Source organism: Myiozetetes cayanensis, unplaced genomic scaffold (assembly GCF_022539395.1).
Source record: "Myiozetetes cayanensis isolate MyiCay16 unplaced genomic scaffold, myiCay2020 scf14, whole genome shotgun sequence".
NCBI lineage: Eukaryota > Metazoa > Chordata > Aves > Passeriformes > Tyrannidae > Myiozetetes > Myiozetetes cayanensis.
In genome coordinates this window covers 17,786,181-17,803,852 of record NW_026087048.1, presented here as the reverse complement: position 1 = coordinate 17,803,852, position 17,672 = coordinate 17,786,181, and the positions used below count along the sequence as shown (strand labels likewise).

General features: G+C 46.8%; 2 protein-coding genes across 4 annotated transcripts in view; one reads left to right on the top strand and one right to left on the bottom strand.

The window, feature by feature from the left end:
• The window catches only part of CHSY1 (chondroitin sulfate synthase 1), a 75,637-nt gene extending 66,073 nt beyond the window's left edge, over positions 1-9,564 (top strand). For both annotated transcript variants that reach the window (XM_050309008.1, XM_050309009.1), the window contains exon 3: positions 6,989-9,564. In XM_050309008.1, the coding sequence (XP_050164965.1) occupies positions 6,989-8,581 (1,593 nt within the window). In that variant the 3' untranslated portion in view covers positions 8,582-9,564. The remainder of the gene's footprint in view (positions 1-6,988) is intronic.
• A 6,094-nt stretch (positions 9,565-15,658) lies between these two features.
• Positions 15,659-17,672, bottom strand: part of LRRK1 (leucine rich repeat kinase 1) — a 72,796-nt gene continuing 70,782 nt past the window's right edge. For both annotated transcript variants that reach the window (XM_050308998.1, XM_050308999.1), the window contains exon 33: positions 15,659-17,125. In XM_050308998.1, coding sequence (XP_050164955.1) covers positions 16,948-17,125 — 178 coding nt within the window. In that variant the 3' untranslated portion in view covers positions 15,659-16,947. The remainder of the gene's footprint in view (positions 17,126-17,672) is intronic.

The following is a 17,672-nucleotide window of genomic DNA, read 5'->3' as shown; positions in this document are numbered from 1 at the left end:
ACTGGAGCCAGTCCTTCCCCCAGGCTTCCCGCAGAACCCGGTGTTGGCAGAGACCTGGTGTGTGATGCAGGATCACTGCTGTCCCCTTCCAGTCTGGCAGAGAGGCTGCACTGCTCTGGCTTGATTTCTGATGTTGAGGTGGTGGTGAGTGGATGCCTGGGCTGCAGCTGAAGTTTCTCCAAGCAGAGGGTTTCTTCTCCACCCCCATGTAAAGCAGCAGCTTGTGGTGGCCTTGCCAAGTGGACCAAAGAGGCTCATCATCCATCAGGGCTCTCAACTCCTGCAAAACCACTGGATGTGGAAAGTAGCTCCCAAATAGGAATCTTTGAATTCCATGAACAGAAGTATTTCTAAATGATTACATTACTGCTTCTTGAAAACACATGGTGGAAAATCCCACAGCAGTCCAGGAGGGGTCTTCTCTTCTGTAGTCCCTGCTCAGAGGAGACTGCATCCCTCTAACTCTGCTTTTAGCATCCAAAAAAATATTGGCCAGGGTGCCAGAAGCTTTCTTCTCATCACCTCCAAGAAACTACCCTCCAAGGGTCGTCTGCTGCTCCTCTGGAATCTTAACACTTTGCATGAGAAAGAGCAGATACAGACTTCCAAGGCTGTGGCTCTGTCTTTCAGGGGCCTGTTGAAATTCATAATGAAAACCAAGTTTTCTTGTGCTCTGCCTGTACTGCAGAGTAAAAGTGTGGAGTTGACAACAAGGAAAAGAAATCCTGAGGCAGTATATTCGATGGGCAAGTAATTTGCCATCATCCCCGAGTCTGACCCTTAAATGAAGAAATCAGCGGCGAGTCACTGTATCCCTGGTTTTGTTTGGATCTGGGACAGAGGCTGGAGAGGGAAAGCTGAATCATTTGCCCCATGGGTCGAAGCCTTGAGCAAGGGGCGAGCCTTGTGCAGAGCAGCAGTTTGCACCAGAACTCGTAATTTGGAAATTATGCTAGAAACAGCTTTTGGGAGTACTTTCTCAGGCAATCACAATGACAATTAGTCATTAGCACCTATGATGTTCTGACTCCTTAATAGCCGTAGCACAGAACATTTGTTAATATTTAGTGCTGTTTTATTTGTTTTTGTTTCTTTCAAAATCAGAACCTTTTGGATGGAAACCTCGCAATCACGTCCAGCTTCCCTGCAGTTTGCACAGTTAAATCCAAATATCCTGAACTGGCACATTCTGTTTTATCTGGTTTCTGTATCTTCATTTAGACCAGGAGGATGAAGCTCAGTTTAATGCAGGGCCAGGAGGGAAGTTCTTTGCTTCCTAGCTGGAGGATCTCAGTTCCCAAGTGCCTTGGACTGCTCCCACATGTAGATTTTGGGTAATGAGATCGTCAAGCTCAGGGTCAGAGGTGAGGTACACGATGCCAGTTTTGAAAACCCATTCATTTTTGCAGGTTTTCTTCTTTCTGTTGCCAAGCTGGAAATACTTTAAAGGCTACTCGATTCGAGAAACTGTAAATGAATAAGTAATTTTAAAGCTCTTCTACTTGCTTAAACAAGAAAGGGTTGGGAGAAGAACAGTTGTTTAATTAAACAGCTACTTGGTACGGTTCACAAAAGCTTGAACTCCAGCAGTAACTCTCTTAATTCACAGATTCCTTGGGAATTCAATGACCTTGAGTTTGCTGTGCTCAAAACTTGCCTTAGTAGTTGGCTTCCTTTCTGGAATACTTAGGAGAGGAGAGGAGAGCTGTGCAGAAGGCACTGCAAGGCTCTTGAGCGAGACCAGCACTGCTTCACTTAGGATCGTATAAGAAGAGGCATTTGTGCTGTGCAAAATAAACTTCTTGCTTCAGAGCATGCCTGGAGTTATTGCACCCAGAGGTCACAGCTGGATCTGCCTCTGCTTCCCTAGTAATCTGCCATGGAAATTCTGAGTACTGGCTGCTCGGGATGATTTTCTTGCCCCCCTTTATGAAACAAAGCAAACGTGAACCAGCAGCACATGATGGATGTTGTGTGAGAAGTAACTTGTCTGAGGAATCACATCATTTAATCGTGCTCCAGAGTTCAGGGCTTCACTTGCCAGCTGAGAGGGAAGTCTGATCTCCCAGAGCCGAGTGGCGTTTCCTGCATCCTTTCCTGTAGTGGCAACTGGGGAGGTTACGGGCATGAACGAGTGGCCAAGTTCATGGAAGTGAGTGTTTACCCATTACTTCCCTGTGTTTGTCTCCACCATAATAACTCTCTGAAGGAGTGGCTTCAGTCATGTCAGTGTTTAGCTGTGGAATTGCACATAAAGCAGCGGGGTTTAAACAGAAAGAACCTTGAATACCCAGAGCTGTATCCAGGGGGTCCCTGCAGTCTCCCCCTCCACCATAGGGATGTCAGCAGTAAACAGAGCCCCGCTGTTCCTTCCCTTGGCAAAATATTTGATCAATTAAGCTGTATTGGTGATATAAAAACCAGAAAACTAATGATCTGTTGAGGTTAATCACTGTGAAGTGGCAAAGCCATGTGAGTGCAGCTGCAATTATTTCATGCAGTTCCTTGGGATGTGGGTGCAGAAAGTCTTTTCATTTCACTTCAACCAGCCAACAGGATTTGTCCCCAGTGCACCACCTCTGCTGCATGTCTGGAAGGCGGAGCAAGGAGAAGATAAGGGTGAGCATCCTGCCTTGTTTTGGCTGCAGAGCTTTGGGGCAGGGGCAGGGCTGTCCCAGCACCCGCATTGCTCCCATAGTAGGACAGCTCCACACCGACTGTGGAGAGGGACCGCATGCTCATCCCCTCCAGACAGAGGTGCTCGGCACTAGGTGACATGAACCATCTTTTAATTAGCTTGCCTTTGTATTTAAAGCCCATCTTGGGCATTTCAAAACCTGCCATACAACATGTCTTGTCCGTGATTGCTTTTCATGAGACTTGTGGGGCTGCGTTCTCTGGGCTTTGGTAGTACAATCTGGAGCTGTGAGAGAAAGCCCTCGGGGGCTAATCCGTGGCTGCAGGCCAGTTTCTGCATAAACTGGTCTTATTTTTAAAGTCCATTTTCTCCAGTACACTTTTTTTTGGCCTGCAAAAGACTTCTTCATTTAAAACGAAGAACATAACACTCTCTCCTTTCAGTTGGTCTTTTGGACACGAGCCAGCAGTGCCCACAACAGCTGTACCACAGTTTAAACATTCAGTCTCTAATGGTTTGGGGAACATTAGGGTTTTTAAGGCTTCAACAGGTCTAGAGTAAATAGTGGTCAATAAAGAGTAGATCTTCTTTGTATCCCTACGCTCTCAGTGCTCCGCACTAGAATAAAGCATGCTCAGAATATAATCATTGCAAAATTAATATCCATGAAAGGTTCTTTTTCTGAGAAGAATCACAGAGGAACCTGTTTCCCTAAAAGAAGGGTTTTGCAGGAGTTCAGCTCTCAGGACTCTGGTAACAGGCATGGGGAGGTTTGCACGTAATGTCTGTTGGAGACGTGCGTGTGCCGGGCTTGTGTCACTCCCCACATGTGTTTAATGGCTGCTATGTGGGAGGAGCAGATAAATTACAGGTATTACTTTCTCTGTGGCCTTCCTGCACCCCACTATTAATGATGTACACAACAGTTAATTATGATTTTTTTTTTTTGGTCTTCCTTATGGCTTTCCGGTATTGCTTGGAGTTGAAAGTTGGTGTGTGCTAATAAGTAATATTTAGCATAGTGTTTTGGACCCAAATAAGGTAGAAAATTATGTTAGCAGTGATTTGTGATAGTTGGGCATTGCCCTTGTTAGTGATTGAACCCAGTGGTAGCGCTGCCTTAGTGATTTTGATGGATTTTGATTAGTGATTTTGATTTTGGTGGAGTTGTCAAACAGCATGGAGGGAACTGCTCATTTCCTCCAAGTTTGTAGGTGTGGGCGAGAAAACAGAACCACTTCTTATTGTGGAGGAAAGCCCATGAGCATCCCAGGGCTTCTGTGGCCCTGGGGCAGTGTCCACCAGCACCTGGGCCCAGGAAGGGTTAAACTGCCCCACTGGCCTCTGGCCACTTGGACTTTGTGTACAACACTTCATGTCACTGTGAAAAAATAGTCTGTAAGTCTTGGACTCTCCATAGAGAATTTATTAATCCCTTCCAATGCCCTTTGTGTTTCCCACCGGTGTTCCTTGGCTCCCAGGTGGGTGATTGGAGCTGCGGGAAGCTGGCACATCCCGTGCCCACTGCAGCTTGCAGAATGCAAGGAGACAAGAGGGACACTGGAGGAGGAGAGGGGAGACTTCACAGGAAAAATATTGAAGGTGCCAGCCTTTCAAGGCATTCTTCTGAAAAATAGGATTATATAGAAGCCTGGCTACTGTGGTGCTTCTCATTAGCTGCACCACAGGGTTGGCCGGAGCGTAGGGTTTGGGCAGTGGTCACCTTTTTGGCTGGAGCAAGGTGGCTGTTGATAGGCATTTCAGTTGTAAATTGCTTTGTGTTGAAGCACCAGTAAAGTCTTGCTGAGATATGGGGTTTTTTTCAGTTTTTGAAGCAAGCTAGTTTTTGGAAGAGGCAAAATATAGTATTAGAAGTTCAAGGTTAACCAGTGTACCTGAAAAGTGGCTCCTGAGGGGCAAGCCAGAGTTTTAAAGTACACTTCTTAACTTTATTTAGGGCCATCTGCTAGGGGTTCCTATCTTGACTTCCATTGGGAAGTTTCATAACATTTTCCTACCCATCAGTATTCTATTAAAACATCATTGTGTAATCTAAAAGTCTTTCTGCTTCTCATGGTTTCCTCTTGTAGCTAATTCAGAATGCCCTAGGTAGCAATTTCGGAGTAAATGCATTCAGGCTGCATGGTCTTGATTTTGTTTTCTTTTAAATTCAAAACAAGATTTGAAATGAAGTCCTATTGTCAGTTTTGCTTTAAATAGTGGAAATCGCATAGTGACGTGATTTAAGAACTTTTATCTAATGTCACAATACTCCTGGGAAAGCCTCTGCCTTTAGTTGTAGTTAAAAGGTCAGTAAAATTATTGCCATATGCATTTAGTGCTTCTAGTTCTCCATATGTGTAGCTTGAGAGAGGATAGATCAGTGGAGTCAGTAAAATATCCATGTGGGTCCTGCAGCGTTGGGCTGATCTCGTTCTTCCCGTGTGAGCTCCCTGCTGTAATAAATTGTGCTCACAGGACTGACCCTAAGTGGGTGTGATTGGAGGTCTCCTAGAGCCCTTCACAGCAGCAGCCAGGTTCAGAGTGACCAAAAAATAGAGTGTTGTTAGTAGAGGAAACAATATGGGGATAGAAATGAAGAACATCTTTGGGTGAGTGGAAAAACATGCTTCGTTTGGATAACGGCTGAACGCAGGATTAGACCAGCCAACCTCTGCCCGTAGCGCGCTTTTAAATCTTGCATGACTTCTAAAGGGATATTATACATCTCGACAGGCAGCTCATCTGAGGCCTGCCAAGAGGCCATGGCCAAGATGTTCTCCTTTGGCTGCATTGCTGTGCAGATCCATCTATCCTCTGGCCTGGATTGCTCCCAGACAGCAGGCACGCAGCAGGGATCACTTGGGGGAGAGCGGGAAGAAGGTGAACTTGAGCAGGAAAGAAGGGGTGGGGGGCAGGGGGTGACCCATGAAATAAATGTCCTTTCTTTCTCAATCTGGCTGCAATTCCTCCCTCCCTCCTTTGCAATGAATTACATTTGTTCAGATTAAAATCCATGCTTCCAGTAGGCACAGCTTGCTCCCGAGCTGTCGGCAGCGATGCACCGAGTGGCAGCTTTCAGCATGCACACAGCTGGTGTGTTAAGATAGCAGCAATTAAATCCAGGTGTAAGTTTATCCCTAGCTTCAGTGTCTGTCCACAATAATGGGAAAAATGCAGCTGAAGGCCTAATAAAACAGGGCTTGTGCTGCCTCTGAGCAGCTGGTAAAGGGAGGGTTTCTGTTCCGGTGATTTTCCCTTTAGTGCTCAGTTTAATTGCCATCATATTCGAGCCATTCTCACTGGTTCTTGTTTTTGGTTTAGCTCTTTGCTAATCTTTGCAGCCCTTTACAGCCCTTTGTGGTTTATTGACTGTGTTACCTGTAGCAGATTCTACTGCCAGCAGCATCGATTGGGTCCCATATCGAATGAAGGTGCCGTGCCAGCTCCTCCGGCAGGTTGATGATGTTTGTGCTGTGACAGAATCAGCCCATGATCTTTTTAAATTTCCATTACCTGAGCTGGTATATGCCTTTGGCCTCGAGGGGATTTTTTCTCTTGTTTCTCTTTTTTTTTTCCCAGCTTATTTTCCACGTTATCATCGTGATTTTTCTTTCATGATATCAGCTACTGCCTGCGCTGCTAAAAACAGGAAAGCTGGTTTGTCTGCTTTACTAAGGCTTGTAAATCACATCTCAGCTCTCTGTCTTCTTGTTTTGAAATGGCAGTTGCCATAAAGGTGTTTTTATTGTAGTGTACACATGCATCCTGTATTACCTGCCTTCTGGAACTCTAGGAATCTCAGGTGCATTTTACTGACATTTTAAAATGACAACTATAGCTTTGCATTGCAGCACTTGAAATAAAGTATTTGGCACCCTGACTAAAATGTTCAGCAACCTGGATTTTGAATGCCTAAACCTGGATTTTTTTTTTTTAATTGTTCTTTATTGTTATTATTAAAACAATGGGAGGCAGACAAATAGTTAAGATTTTTGTAGTGAACACTTCATGATGTTTTTTCCTGGTGATGGTGTGTCGTGAAAAAATGAGCTTACAGTTGACTTACTGCTCAGTTGTTTGCCCAACGGTGATACCTCTAGAATGGGCTGTACTAATCCCAAATCCATGATGGATGTTTCTTTCACCAGTTTACAATGAATAATCCTCTTAATTTCCTTGAATAGCAGCTGGTATTGCTACAACCTGTGCCTAAACCCAAGAACAGCTTATTCAGAAAGCCTTCTGGCCCTGCAAGCGAGGAGGAATTCTCTCCCAGCGGGGTTGCGTGGGCTGACTTTCACGGGGACCACACTGCCGAGACTGTAACTTTTCCTCTCTCTCTTCTAGATGCAGCAGCTGTTCTACGAGAATTATGAGAAGAACAAAAAGGGCTACATCCGAGACCTGAGGAACAGCAAAATACACCGAGCTATAACGCTGCACCCCAACAAGAACCCCCCGTACCAGTACAGGCTTCACAGCTACATGTTGAGCCGCAAGATAGCGGAGCTGCGCCACCGGACCGTGCAGCTGCACCGGGAGATCGTCCTGATGAGCAAATACAGCAACACTGAAATCCACAAAGAAGACCTGCAGCTGGGGATGCCGCCCTCCTTCATGCGATTCCAGCCCCGCCACCGGGAAGAGATCTTGGAGTGGGAGTTTCTCACGGGAAAATATTTGTATTCGGGTGCCGACGGGCAGCCCCCGCGGAGAGGAATGGACTCATCTCAGCGCGAAGCGTTGGATGACATCGTTATGCAGGTCATGGAAATGATCAACGCCAACGCCAAGACCCGGGGGAGGATCATAGATTTCAAGGAAATACAGTATGGCTATCGCAGGGTGAACCCCATGTACGGAGCAGAGTACGTTCTGGACTTGTTGCTCCTGTACAAGAAGCACAAGGGGAAGAAGATGACGGTCCCCGTCCGGAGGCACGCGTACCTGCAGCAGACGTTCAGCAAGATCCAGTTCATGGAGCACGAGGAGATGGACGCCAAAGAGCTGGCCAGCAAAATCAACCAGGATTCTGGTTCCTTGTCTTTCCTCTCCAACTCGCTGAAGATGTTCGTTCCCTTCCAGCTCAGCAGATCCAGGGCAGAGAGGAAGGAACTCAAAGACAAGAAGATCAACATCCTGATTCCTCTCTCCGGGCGTTTCGACATGTTCGCAAGGTTCATGGGGAATTTTGAAAAGACGTGCCTCATTCCAAACCAGAATGTCAAGCTGGTTGTCCTGATTTTCAGCTCCAACTCCAACCCTGACAAAGCGAAGCAGATCGATCTGATGAGGGAGTACCGCTCCAAGTACCCCAAGGCTGACATGCAGGTCCTGCCGGTGTCGGGGGAGTTCTCGAGGGCACTGGCTCTGGAAGTCGGATCTTCTCAGTTCCAGAACGAGTCTTTACTTTTCTTCTGTGATGTTGACTTAGTGTTTACCGCAGAATTCCTCCAGCGGTGTAGAGCCAATACAGTTTTGGGTCAACAAGTATATTTTCCCATCATTTTTAGCCAGTATGATCCAAAGATTGTTTATAGTGGAAAGGTTCCTAGTGACAATCATTTTGCCTTCACCCAGAAAACAGGTTTCTGGAGGAACTACGGCTTTGGTATCACCTGTATTTACAAAGGTGATCTTCTTCAAGCAGGTGGCTTTGATGTCTCCATCCAAGGTTGGGGCCTTGAAGACGTAGATCTATTTAACAAAGTCATTCAGGCTGGCTTAAAAATTTTCCGAAGCCAAGAAATTGGAGTAGTCCACGTGCATCACCCTGTTTTTTGTGACCCTAATCTTGATCCAAAACAATATAAAATGTGCTTGGGGTCCAAAGCTTCAACTTATGGGTCCACACAACAGCTGGCTGAAATATGGTTTGAAAAAAATGACCCCAATTTTGGGAAAAGCAGCAATACTAATGGCTCAGTGAGGACAGCCTAATGTCCAGCTATGCTGGAAAAGACTTTTTTTTTAATTATCTAATTTATTTTTGGGAAAATGTTTTTTGATAATTCACTTTTAAAAGACCACACAGGATATATTTTAGAAATCATCGTTGTTTTCTTACAAAGCGCTTGTTTCGAGAAGAACAAGACCCTTGGGTTTTTTTTTTTTTGTCGTTGTTGTTGTTGCTGTTGTGTTTTTGGTCTTGAACAAAACTGTGATCAATATTTGCCTTCAGACAAAACAAAATAATTGTTAAGAGTTATCTGACCAATCAGCGGAAATCTGACTTGAATTAGAATTTCCTTATGAACAAAAGATTGTTTCCTGCCGTTTCCGTTGCCGTCTTCATTGCTGGGATTCTGTAAATTGGGACCTGAGCGTGCAAAGCCAAGTGACAAAACGCTGTGTCTAAATGTTTTGGTGTGACTGCTGCCCTGCAAAGATTCTGCTCCTTTGGTTCAGCGTAGCCATGAATTTTCAAATCGTGTGAGACCAAACCAAACCGCCGTGGCGATGAGAAGGGTGGTAATCGCAGCGGGGGGGGTTTTCCTAATTATTTCCTGATTATTTCAGTTTAAAAATACACTTCCACTTATAATGGGCAGGCGACTCCAAGGGAGGGAAGGAAGTAAGCACAACCCGTGACCCAGTTAGCCCCTGTAGAAATTGTTGTGGTTTTATTTGGTCCGTATATGGACGGAATGTTTTAGGAATCCGTGGTGGGTTCTGTGTATTGTCCTCAACCGCTGTCCTAGAGCTGGGCGATGCGACCAAGAAATGCTGAAGTGTCGTGTGGGAGGGGAAGAGGCTGGGAAATGGGAATCTCTTGCAGCCAAACGGCAGCACACAGCGAACAATCCAAGATTCCTGAAAAGAACTTGGAAAACTCCTCTGCGCTGAGTGTCCTGCGCCCGATCGCATCGATTTTGTTCAGTCAATTACGTGATGTTAATGGGAACAATTATTACATTTGATTACTAGTTTTGTTTTGGGATTATTTTTTTTTTCTGTATCTTCTAGACCGTTAATTTATTTAATATCCATTGTTTTAGATTCTTGACCTTTCCTTGAATATCTGTTAGTCATTTTAATATTTTATATATATATATATGTGTGTGTAAATATATATATATATATTAGGAATGTATTGCATCTTCTCACTGATAAGGTAGTGTACATCATACTTATAGTAAATGATCTCCAAAGATTACTTTCTAAAATATTTTTTCACGAATCTTTTTCTTTTTCCCCCCTGAATTTCTTTAACATTTTTGGAAGGACTTCAGTGAGCTTATGAATTTATTTGGTATTGTAAGAGGAAGAGGGGATGGGGAGGCCAAATACAAGGAAAGTGAGATCCCTATGAATTAACACCTAGCAAGGTAAGAGAAAATACACAAAATAAAGTGCCTTAAAGTCAGAAAGGGAACCCTGTACATTGACACTTGGACAGTGTATGGAAATTGTTATCAAGCAGATGATCTCTTGGGACTTACCTACCTGTAAATATCCTGCTCAGCAGAAACAAAAAATAAAAACCAGTGAACAATATATTTTTCTATCATGTCCTCCAGCACCACTTCGTCTCATTGCCCTCCGTTCCACTTTGCCTACTCTTTGGGAAGTGGAGACGAGTGAAGGAACAGAGAAAAGCTGATGCTTAGGTGGTTGTTGCCATGTTTGAAGGGATCTTACAGAGCAATTGCTATTCCAGTAGAAGAAATAACTATTGTTCACACGTGTGTGGAGTGCAAACTGCAACTAGTGTAGAGTCAGTGTCTTACAATGTCCATCGTTTCTGGTGACAGTCCCAAGGATGTAGGTACTTGGTTGAATTCAATGCATGGAATTTATTTTTCCCTCTTTTTTTTTTTTTTTTTTTTTTTTTTTTTTTTTTTTTTTTTTTTTTTTTTTTAAGACTTGCTTTTAAGATGCAATAAAGATTTTTTTTATTTGCAATCGGAGCTGCTCACGTCGTCAGTCCGTATCGTTTCATCCAGCGTAGGCACAGCGCAGAGGTAACAACACACTTCTGGGAAGTCCAGGTAAAAGGATCTCCCATCTTTCCAAGGGTTTTGAACTCTCATCTTGTGTTTTGGAATAAACTTAATGCCACATCCCGTGGCTGTGGGGAAAGGGAGAACAAACCTGTTCATCAGATTTCGGCACACAGCACCGGTGAGCTCTGCCATTCCCTGGGTTTGAGATTTTCCTCCTGAAAAGATTCAAAGTGCTTTTGCTGTCTGAAAATATCCACAGCTATAGATTGCAATTGCATACAGTGACAAGGCTGAATGATGTCATAATGTTTTGTGTGTTCCAAACACAGTAAAAATAATTTTGAAGTGGGTTGAGCGCTTATTTTTTAATAGCTCTGCCAGTTGTTCAGTGTTGGTGTGGAGGCTTTTTTATGTAAAAATGAAGTCCCAAAGCAAGAATCTTAGGGATTGCAGAAGTGTTTCTTCACACAAGGGAAAGGGGAAAAAAAAAGGCAACTTGTATTTGTGGCTGCAGAAAAGAGCTTGGAGAATAGTAATCCTAAAGAACTACACCAAAAGAGAGGGGGGAAAAAAGCCCTGTATTCGTACTGTATTTATTAACATTTATGATTATGTAGGACTTTTTTTAGCCCATAACAGCTGGTAAAAGCAGAATGTATGTAACTGGAAAAAGCCATTTAATAACCAGCACCCATCTGGTATTGGGGTTTTTTTGCTCAGTTGCTGCAGTTCTAATTCTGTTACCATATCTGTATTAAAAGCGACTTTTCCACCAAGCTTGCAGGCAGCTCTTGAGGGGCCCACACTGTTCACATTGATCACGTATTTTATGGACTCACAGCTTAAAAGTAATCAATTTTAAAGTTAAATCTCTAATTATAGCCCTCTGTGATAAAGTCTAACAGTATAAAACCCATTTTTTACTAAAATAAGTGGTATTTGCTGCCCCAGTTGTAAGGAGCTGGACCAGGTGGAAGCCGTCGGTGGGCAGGTGCTAACCCAGCCTTCACAAAAATCCTTTGTGGGGCTGGAACATTTCATCCCAGTTTACTCTGGTGGTTTGGTTTAGGGAGAAGTTTCCTTCATGCTGAGAAGCCCGTTGGTGCTGGAAAATTCCAGAGGGTTTGCCTCTAGGTAGGAGAAAATGAGATGGTGCCATCCTGAAACCCTGAAGGATGTGGTGACCAGTCATGTGCTGAGCATTGCTGTCTATGGAGATGCTTCTCTTCTTCATTAAAACAATTAAAAATGTGAGACACTCCTTTCCCTCGTTCTTCTGGTGCAGGTAACCTGGGTGTGATGCTGTGCTGGCCACGGGCATCCTCACAGCAATAAAACTCCCACCCAAGCAGAGCTTTGCAGCCCCTCAGCACTTGGATTTAAACCCTTCACCTTCTCTGGGCACCCATGGAAGCGAACACTGTCCCACATGCCTGTGCCAAGGATGAACTTGCTGCTCAGAGCTCAGAAAAACTTTGCCATTCCCACTTTCCTGCTGCTCACGGGGCCATAACAGGAGTTTCTCACCCATGTTGGCTTGTGCCTGGCACGTTGGTGGCCCTGGAGGGTCTTAGGGGTGCCTTATGTCTGCCACCTTCCATCAGGAACAGTGCTAATGGGTTGAGGTGACCATTGGGGGGACCAAAAAGGAGCCTAAAGCCAACATTGGAAAGGGGGGTTGGATTTATTACCACTTTTTTAGAAGTGCTTCCTTCCCAGCAGCTTTCTTTTCTCAAGGATCAAGGATGGTGCAAAGAGGCAAAGGAGACAGGGAGAGCACAGGCCTGGGAAAATGCTCACACAGTGGTTTCAGTGACTGCTGTGCTCGATGTGACACATTGAAAGAGGTGAAACATTTGTCTGTAACTTTGCAGAGTCACAGGCTATGGAAGGATTTCAAGTTTTGGTCTGATTTACTGACAGTGGGGTTTTATTACCTGGAAAACTCAGTGACCAGCTCCAGGCCTACATAGCTGCCCTGGGCCTGGCTGGATGGTTCCTTTCACCAAAATCAGCAGAAAGTCCCTCTGACCCAAATCTGCTTACTCTGAGTTTTTGTGGAAGCTCTTAACTTTACATTGCAAACTGTTGGTCTGAGCTGTTTTGCATGAATACCTGCTAAAAATACGCTGCTCGCACAGCCAGCCACACTTGGGAGCTCTTGGGAAAGAAAATCTTGCAGAGGCATTAAAAATGAGGAGCAGGTCAGTGCCCTGCCCTGGGCAGATGCATCCAGGCCCCATTGGGCTCCTTTTCTGCTCTGGCTGTGGTGATCCCTGGGCTGGTGGGACACTGCCCCTGTGGGACCTGTTTTAAATCAGTGTTTTTGTGTCCAGGTCTTCCCTCAGCCAACGTGAGTTACTGCACTGACCGCTGCAAATTCAGGGGGTTTGATCTCAGTTGGAGCTCCAGAAAAAGCCACCTCCTCCCTGGGCATGGGCAGTTTGGAGACATCCTGGGCTCCCCAGCCAAGGCAGTGCAGCCACATCTCATGAGGAATCCTTCCCTGGGGATTTTACTGGATTTTACCTGTCTGCTGCTGCCAGGAGCACTTTTACTCCTCACCTCAGACCTGCTGCCGATGCTTTCCCAGGCACAAGAAACCTGTCCGCGTCCTTTCCAAGCTCCAAAACCTATCTCCCAGCTCTCCTCCAGCCCAGGAATCTCTATCACCTTCTAAATCACATTTATGAGGCAGGTGAAAAAAATTGAATTAACATCAAAAAAAAACCAGCCAAAATACCAGGCTGGCTGTGTTTACTTTCACACTTTAATTCAATAAAAACCTCAACTTTAATTGACCTGAATCGGCTCCAACGTTTCCAGCATGCTGGGCTGGAGTGTCTTGGAAATCAAGGGTCCCCCCTGCGTGGCTGGGGGTGCTGGGAGGACTTTGCTGGGGTCCTGCTTCACCTCTCACTGACTGTTTTAGAAGAGGAGAACAAAACAAATAACACCTTTTGCTTTGTTGACTTTTCACCAAAAGAGCTCACACAGAGGGCACGGTTTAAAATAATTCCACAATAAAACAAACTTCCAAAGCAAACAGGCTGTGATAAGGGCAGATAAAGGCTGTTTGCTGTGCTGGCATTTGGCTTTGCCAGTGTTGGCTTTGCCAGGATGGTTCTGCATGGTGGGGTAGGACTGAAGTGGCCCTGAGGAACCTGAATCACTGGATGTTCCATGTCCTGGGTTTGGCAGTGGTTTCCCCAGGTGAACTCACCTGCCCCAGGTGAGCTCAACCCCAGCCCAATCCCTGGCACCATCCTCATCCCAGTCCCCATCCTCATCCCCAGCCCCATCCTCATCCTCTTCCACCTCAGTTAAGCCTCCAAATCCCGACAGAGCTCCCATCCCACCGCTGCCAGACGGGGTAAGCCGAGGACAGGCCAGCAGCCTGAAATAGCCACAGTATTTCCTGTCCTTTTAAAGTTTGCTTAAAGAAAACTAATTTCCTCTGTCCCTTTGGTACCAGAATACAAAGCAGTCAGCGCTGCCCCTTTCCCAACCTCCCTTAGAAATCGTGGTTTTCCTTACACAAAGCTGAGAGATTTTAGTGCAGCTCAGGATGAGGGAGAATCCAAGTGGTGTGTGAATGCCCACCTTCCCCCACATTTGTCATGGGGGCATAAGAGATGGGTTTTGCCATAGTAAATTAAATTATGGTATTTCCTGCCCCATTGCCCAGGACAATGTGAGCAACGGGGCAGAGCCAGCCCTTCTTCCCTTTCCTAGTGGAATTAGCTGTGATGTTCCCTGTTTTCCTGCACAAAAAGGGGTTGATTTGGTTTGGATAGCCTCAGCCTGGTGAGGCCAGTGCACCCACAGTGCTGGGAGCTTGTGCTGGGGCCCCAAAATACCCTGAGAAAGCATGAGAATGTGGGGTCTTAGAGATGGGGTGCAACCAGCAGTTTGTATCCACAGCTCCCCCCAAAAATATTCAGGGTGTGCTCCAAGCTGGGATGTGAGTATTTGGCACAGCTATCGTCCTCCTTCCATAACCCTGACCCTGCATCCCTCTTGCCACACTGATGCCAGCAAAGAAACAAGAATAGCAATCAGTATCTGGATGGGAATTGGGTCTATTTCTTTCAAAGCAGGTAAAGGACCACTAAGCACTCCAGGAAAAAGCCCAGGCTGGGGCTCCAGCACTGATGGCTCAATTAATCCCTGTGCCAGCAGGTCCTGTTCATGTCCCTCAGCTTCCTCGATGAGGAATTAACTGCCCAGGCACCGCCACCCTCCCACTGCAGGGCTGGTACAGGGGGTTAATCCCATTTGAGAGTATCCACTTCCCTCCCAGCATCCCGCCCTTTCCATGTGCTCCTGCTGCTCCCAGACAGGGCTGGGGGAAACCTCACGTTGACAAAAAAAACCCCAAGCTGTTTTCTTACCTCTCCTCGTCAGCTGAAGGAATAAACCCCTGCCAGGCCCCTGCTCAGGACTTATTTCTAACAGCTGAAATAAAACAGTGACTGTGATAAGCACAGCTTCCCCAGACCCACGCCTGGGGCTTGGGCAGCCCCTTCTTCTTGAGCTCTGGGGGCTTTTCCTGCCTTTGGCCATGATCCCACCCCTTTCCCCAGGATGGCTGATGCTCCTCACCTGTTCCAGCTATCAGGAGAACGGGCCTTGCTGGTAGGAGAGCTGGGAGTAAGCACAGAGATTTCAAACTGTTTGAACTGGTGGGAGTTTCCTAATTTTGGTTTTAATTTGTGTTTATTTCTGCCCCTGGAGATTCATTCCCACAGCACGTGCGGTGCTTGCTTAATGGAGCCTTGTGCTAATGAGGCTTCAGGTTTGCTGAAGGGGGGATTTTATCCTGATTCCAGGGTGGGAACATTCAGGATCTCAGCTGTTTTTGGGAACCCACTCTCCCTAGTCCCAGGAGGTTTGGGGACACACTCACACCCATCACTGCAGCATCTCTCAAGCTTCTTCACAGGTCCCATGAAACCCAGCTGCCCTCCCCTTCTCTCCTCCTGACCACCCTGACCTGGCTCACAAGGGGGGCAGCGGGTTTTGGAGCAGGGATGGGTTGCCAATAAAAAATGCCACCAGTGCAGTGTCATTCTTGGAGGAATCTGTTTATTTTTAAAGATACATTCTGTTTCTGAAGAAGGATATTTTAGCAGCCTGCAACAGAAATGTGAACCAGAGGGTTAACCTGCCCATTCGGCCTTGGCCAGCCTTGCCGATGCTCACACGAGTTCCTTGGGATAGAAAAGGAAAAAAAAAAAAAGGTCCAAAATTCAAACTGTACACCTTTATACAGGGTGCATAGCCAAGCTCACTTTTTACACTGCTGTACATGCTTGGGATAACTAAGTGCAATTGGGTTCAGAGCCAAAACAGCATCCCAGGCCACTAACGAAGATAAAATACAAGCTGTGGTGGGCGGAAGCTGCACAGATACACAGAGGCAAACTGAGCTTATTGTGTTCCCACTGCTCCAGAGTGCATTTCCCAAGAGAAAGAGGAGTGGAGCAGAGACAGCTTATGAACCTTCCCCCTTATGGGGCTCCCTTCTCTTCCACCAGGAGTATCTGTCACACCCAGTGGCTTTGCTTTCCATCAGCTCCACTGACAGCTGACTTTGCAGCAGTGCAGTGAACCAGCTCACTCACTCGAGGTGCAGCATTCCTGGCAGGTTGTTCTGGGCTCCCTCACAGGAACACTGCACCACAACAGCTTTTAGGAACCAGGAGCACAGTGGCCAGCCACAGCTCAATTGCTGGTTCCTACACCTGGGTGTCTGTACACAGGGACTACGCCTGAAGTAGCCTCTAACGGAGTTGCAGGGAGGTGGGAAGCAGCCCCACGGTGCAGGGCTTCCAGCAGATGCATTCCCCTGGGAACAGGGTGGATCAGCCCACAGTGCCCCACGCTGCCAGCCAGCAGGCAGCCGGGATTGCAAGGGAAGAGCTAAGGGAGCTCTCCTGGCTGACATACACAGGATCAAAGCAGCAGCAGCAGCCAGGGCATGCTGAAGGTGAGGAAGGAATTTCAAATGGGGAAGAACAAACCGGAAATAGAGGCGTGAGCAGAACTGCAGCCACCTCCATGCCCTCTGCTCTCGACTAGTGCAGGGGAGTGTGTGACGGAGCAGGAGAGCGGAGAGCTGGCCCAGCTCCCGGGCTCATCCCTGCCCTGCTCACACCCCTTTCTTCATTCCCCAAAAGCTCTGACGGGGCTCCAGCCCTGGGAACCCCGCAGCACTCACTAGCAGCAAACCAGATGCACACTCCCCCCTATCACCCCTCATCCCCTGCCTCTCTGGGCCGTGTCTCCGAGTCCAGGACACCTCGGAGCAGGACACCTCCATCTCCCGTCGAGCCTCGGGTCCCAGCTCCACCAGCACTACCTCCTCTTGCGCATGCAGGTTTCAAGCCTTCCCAGCTCCTCGTAGGCCTGGTAGAAAATGTCAAAGTCTCTGGCACTCCAGCCCCTCCAGACAGCCAGGCACCGCTCCGTGTTTTCGTTCTCAAAGCAGCACACAACCGTGTCCTTTGCTACGAGGGCCGCGTCCACCAGCGTCCTGGGGAAGGGAGAAGAGAGCAGGGAAGGGCATGAGGACAAAAAGCAGCTCTGCAAGTGCAGCACCGGCTCACGAGCTTCCCTTCCAGCTACACAATCTTTTCATAAGCTGCAAATCCTTGAGCAAGGAGAACATAACAAAGAGGGGGATCAGAAACTGTGTCACGGCAAAACCAAGCGGCTCAGTGACAGGGGAAGAGGTTTTCAAAGGGTTTCAGGTGCCTAAACATTCAGGTGGGGGCTTAAGTCTGCCATGGCATTTTGAAGTTGCTGTTAATCTCCCCATTTGCTAAATCCACACACTCTTGTGCCTGCTGCCAGCTGGGCATTTTCAAAACAGCTCCATCATGCCACAGCTAACAGGCTGCTGAGAGCTTCCACAGCCTGGAATACAGTGTGGAAGTGGGATGGAGCCTGGCTCTGCCAGCTCAGGATCTGAGCCCTGAGCCCAGAACAGCAGGCACGGCTATGGTAGCAGCCAGGGATCCGTGAGGTCCATGCAGGAGCCACCCTGCACAACAGCATCACGTTGTGTGTGCTTCCCTTCA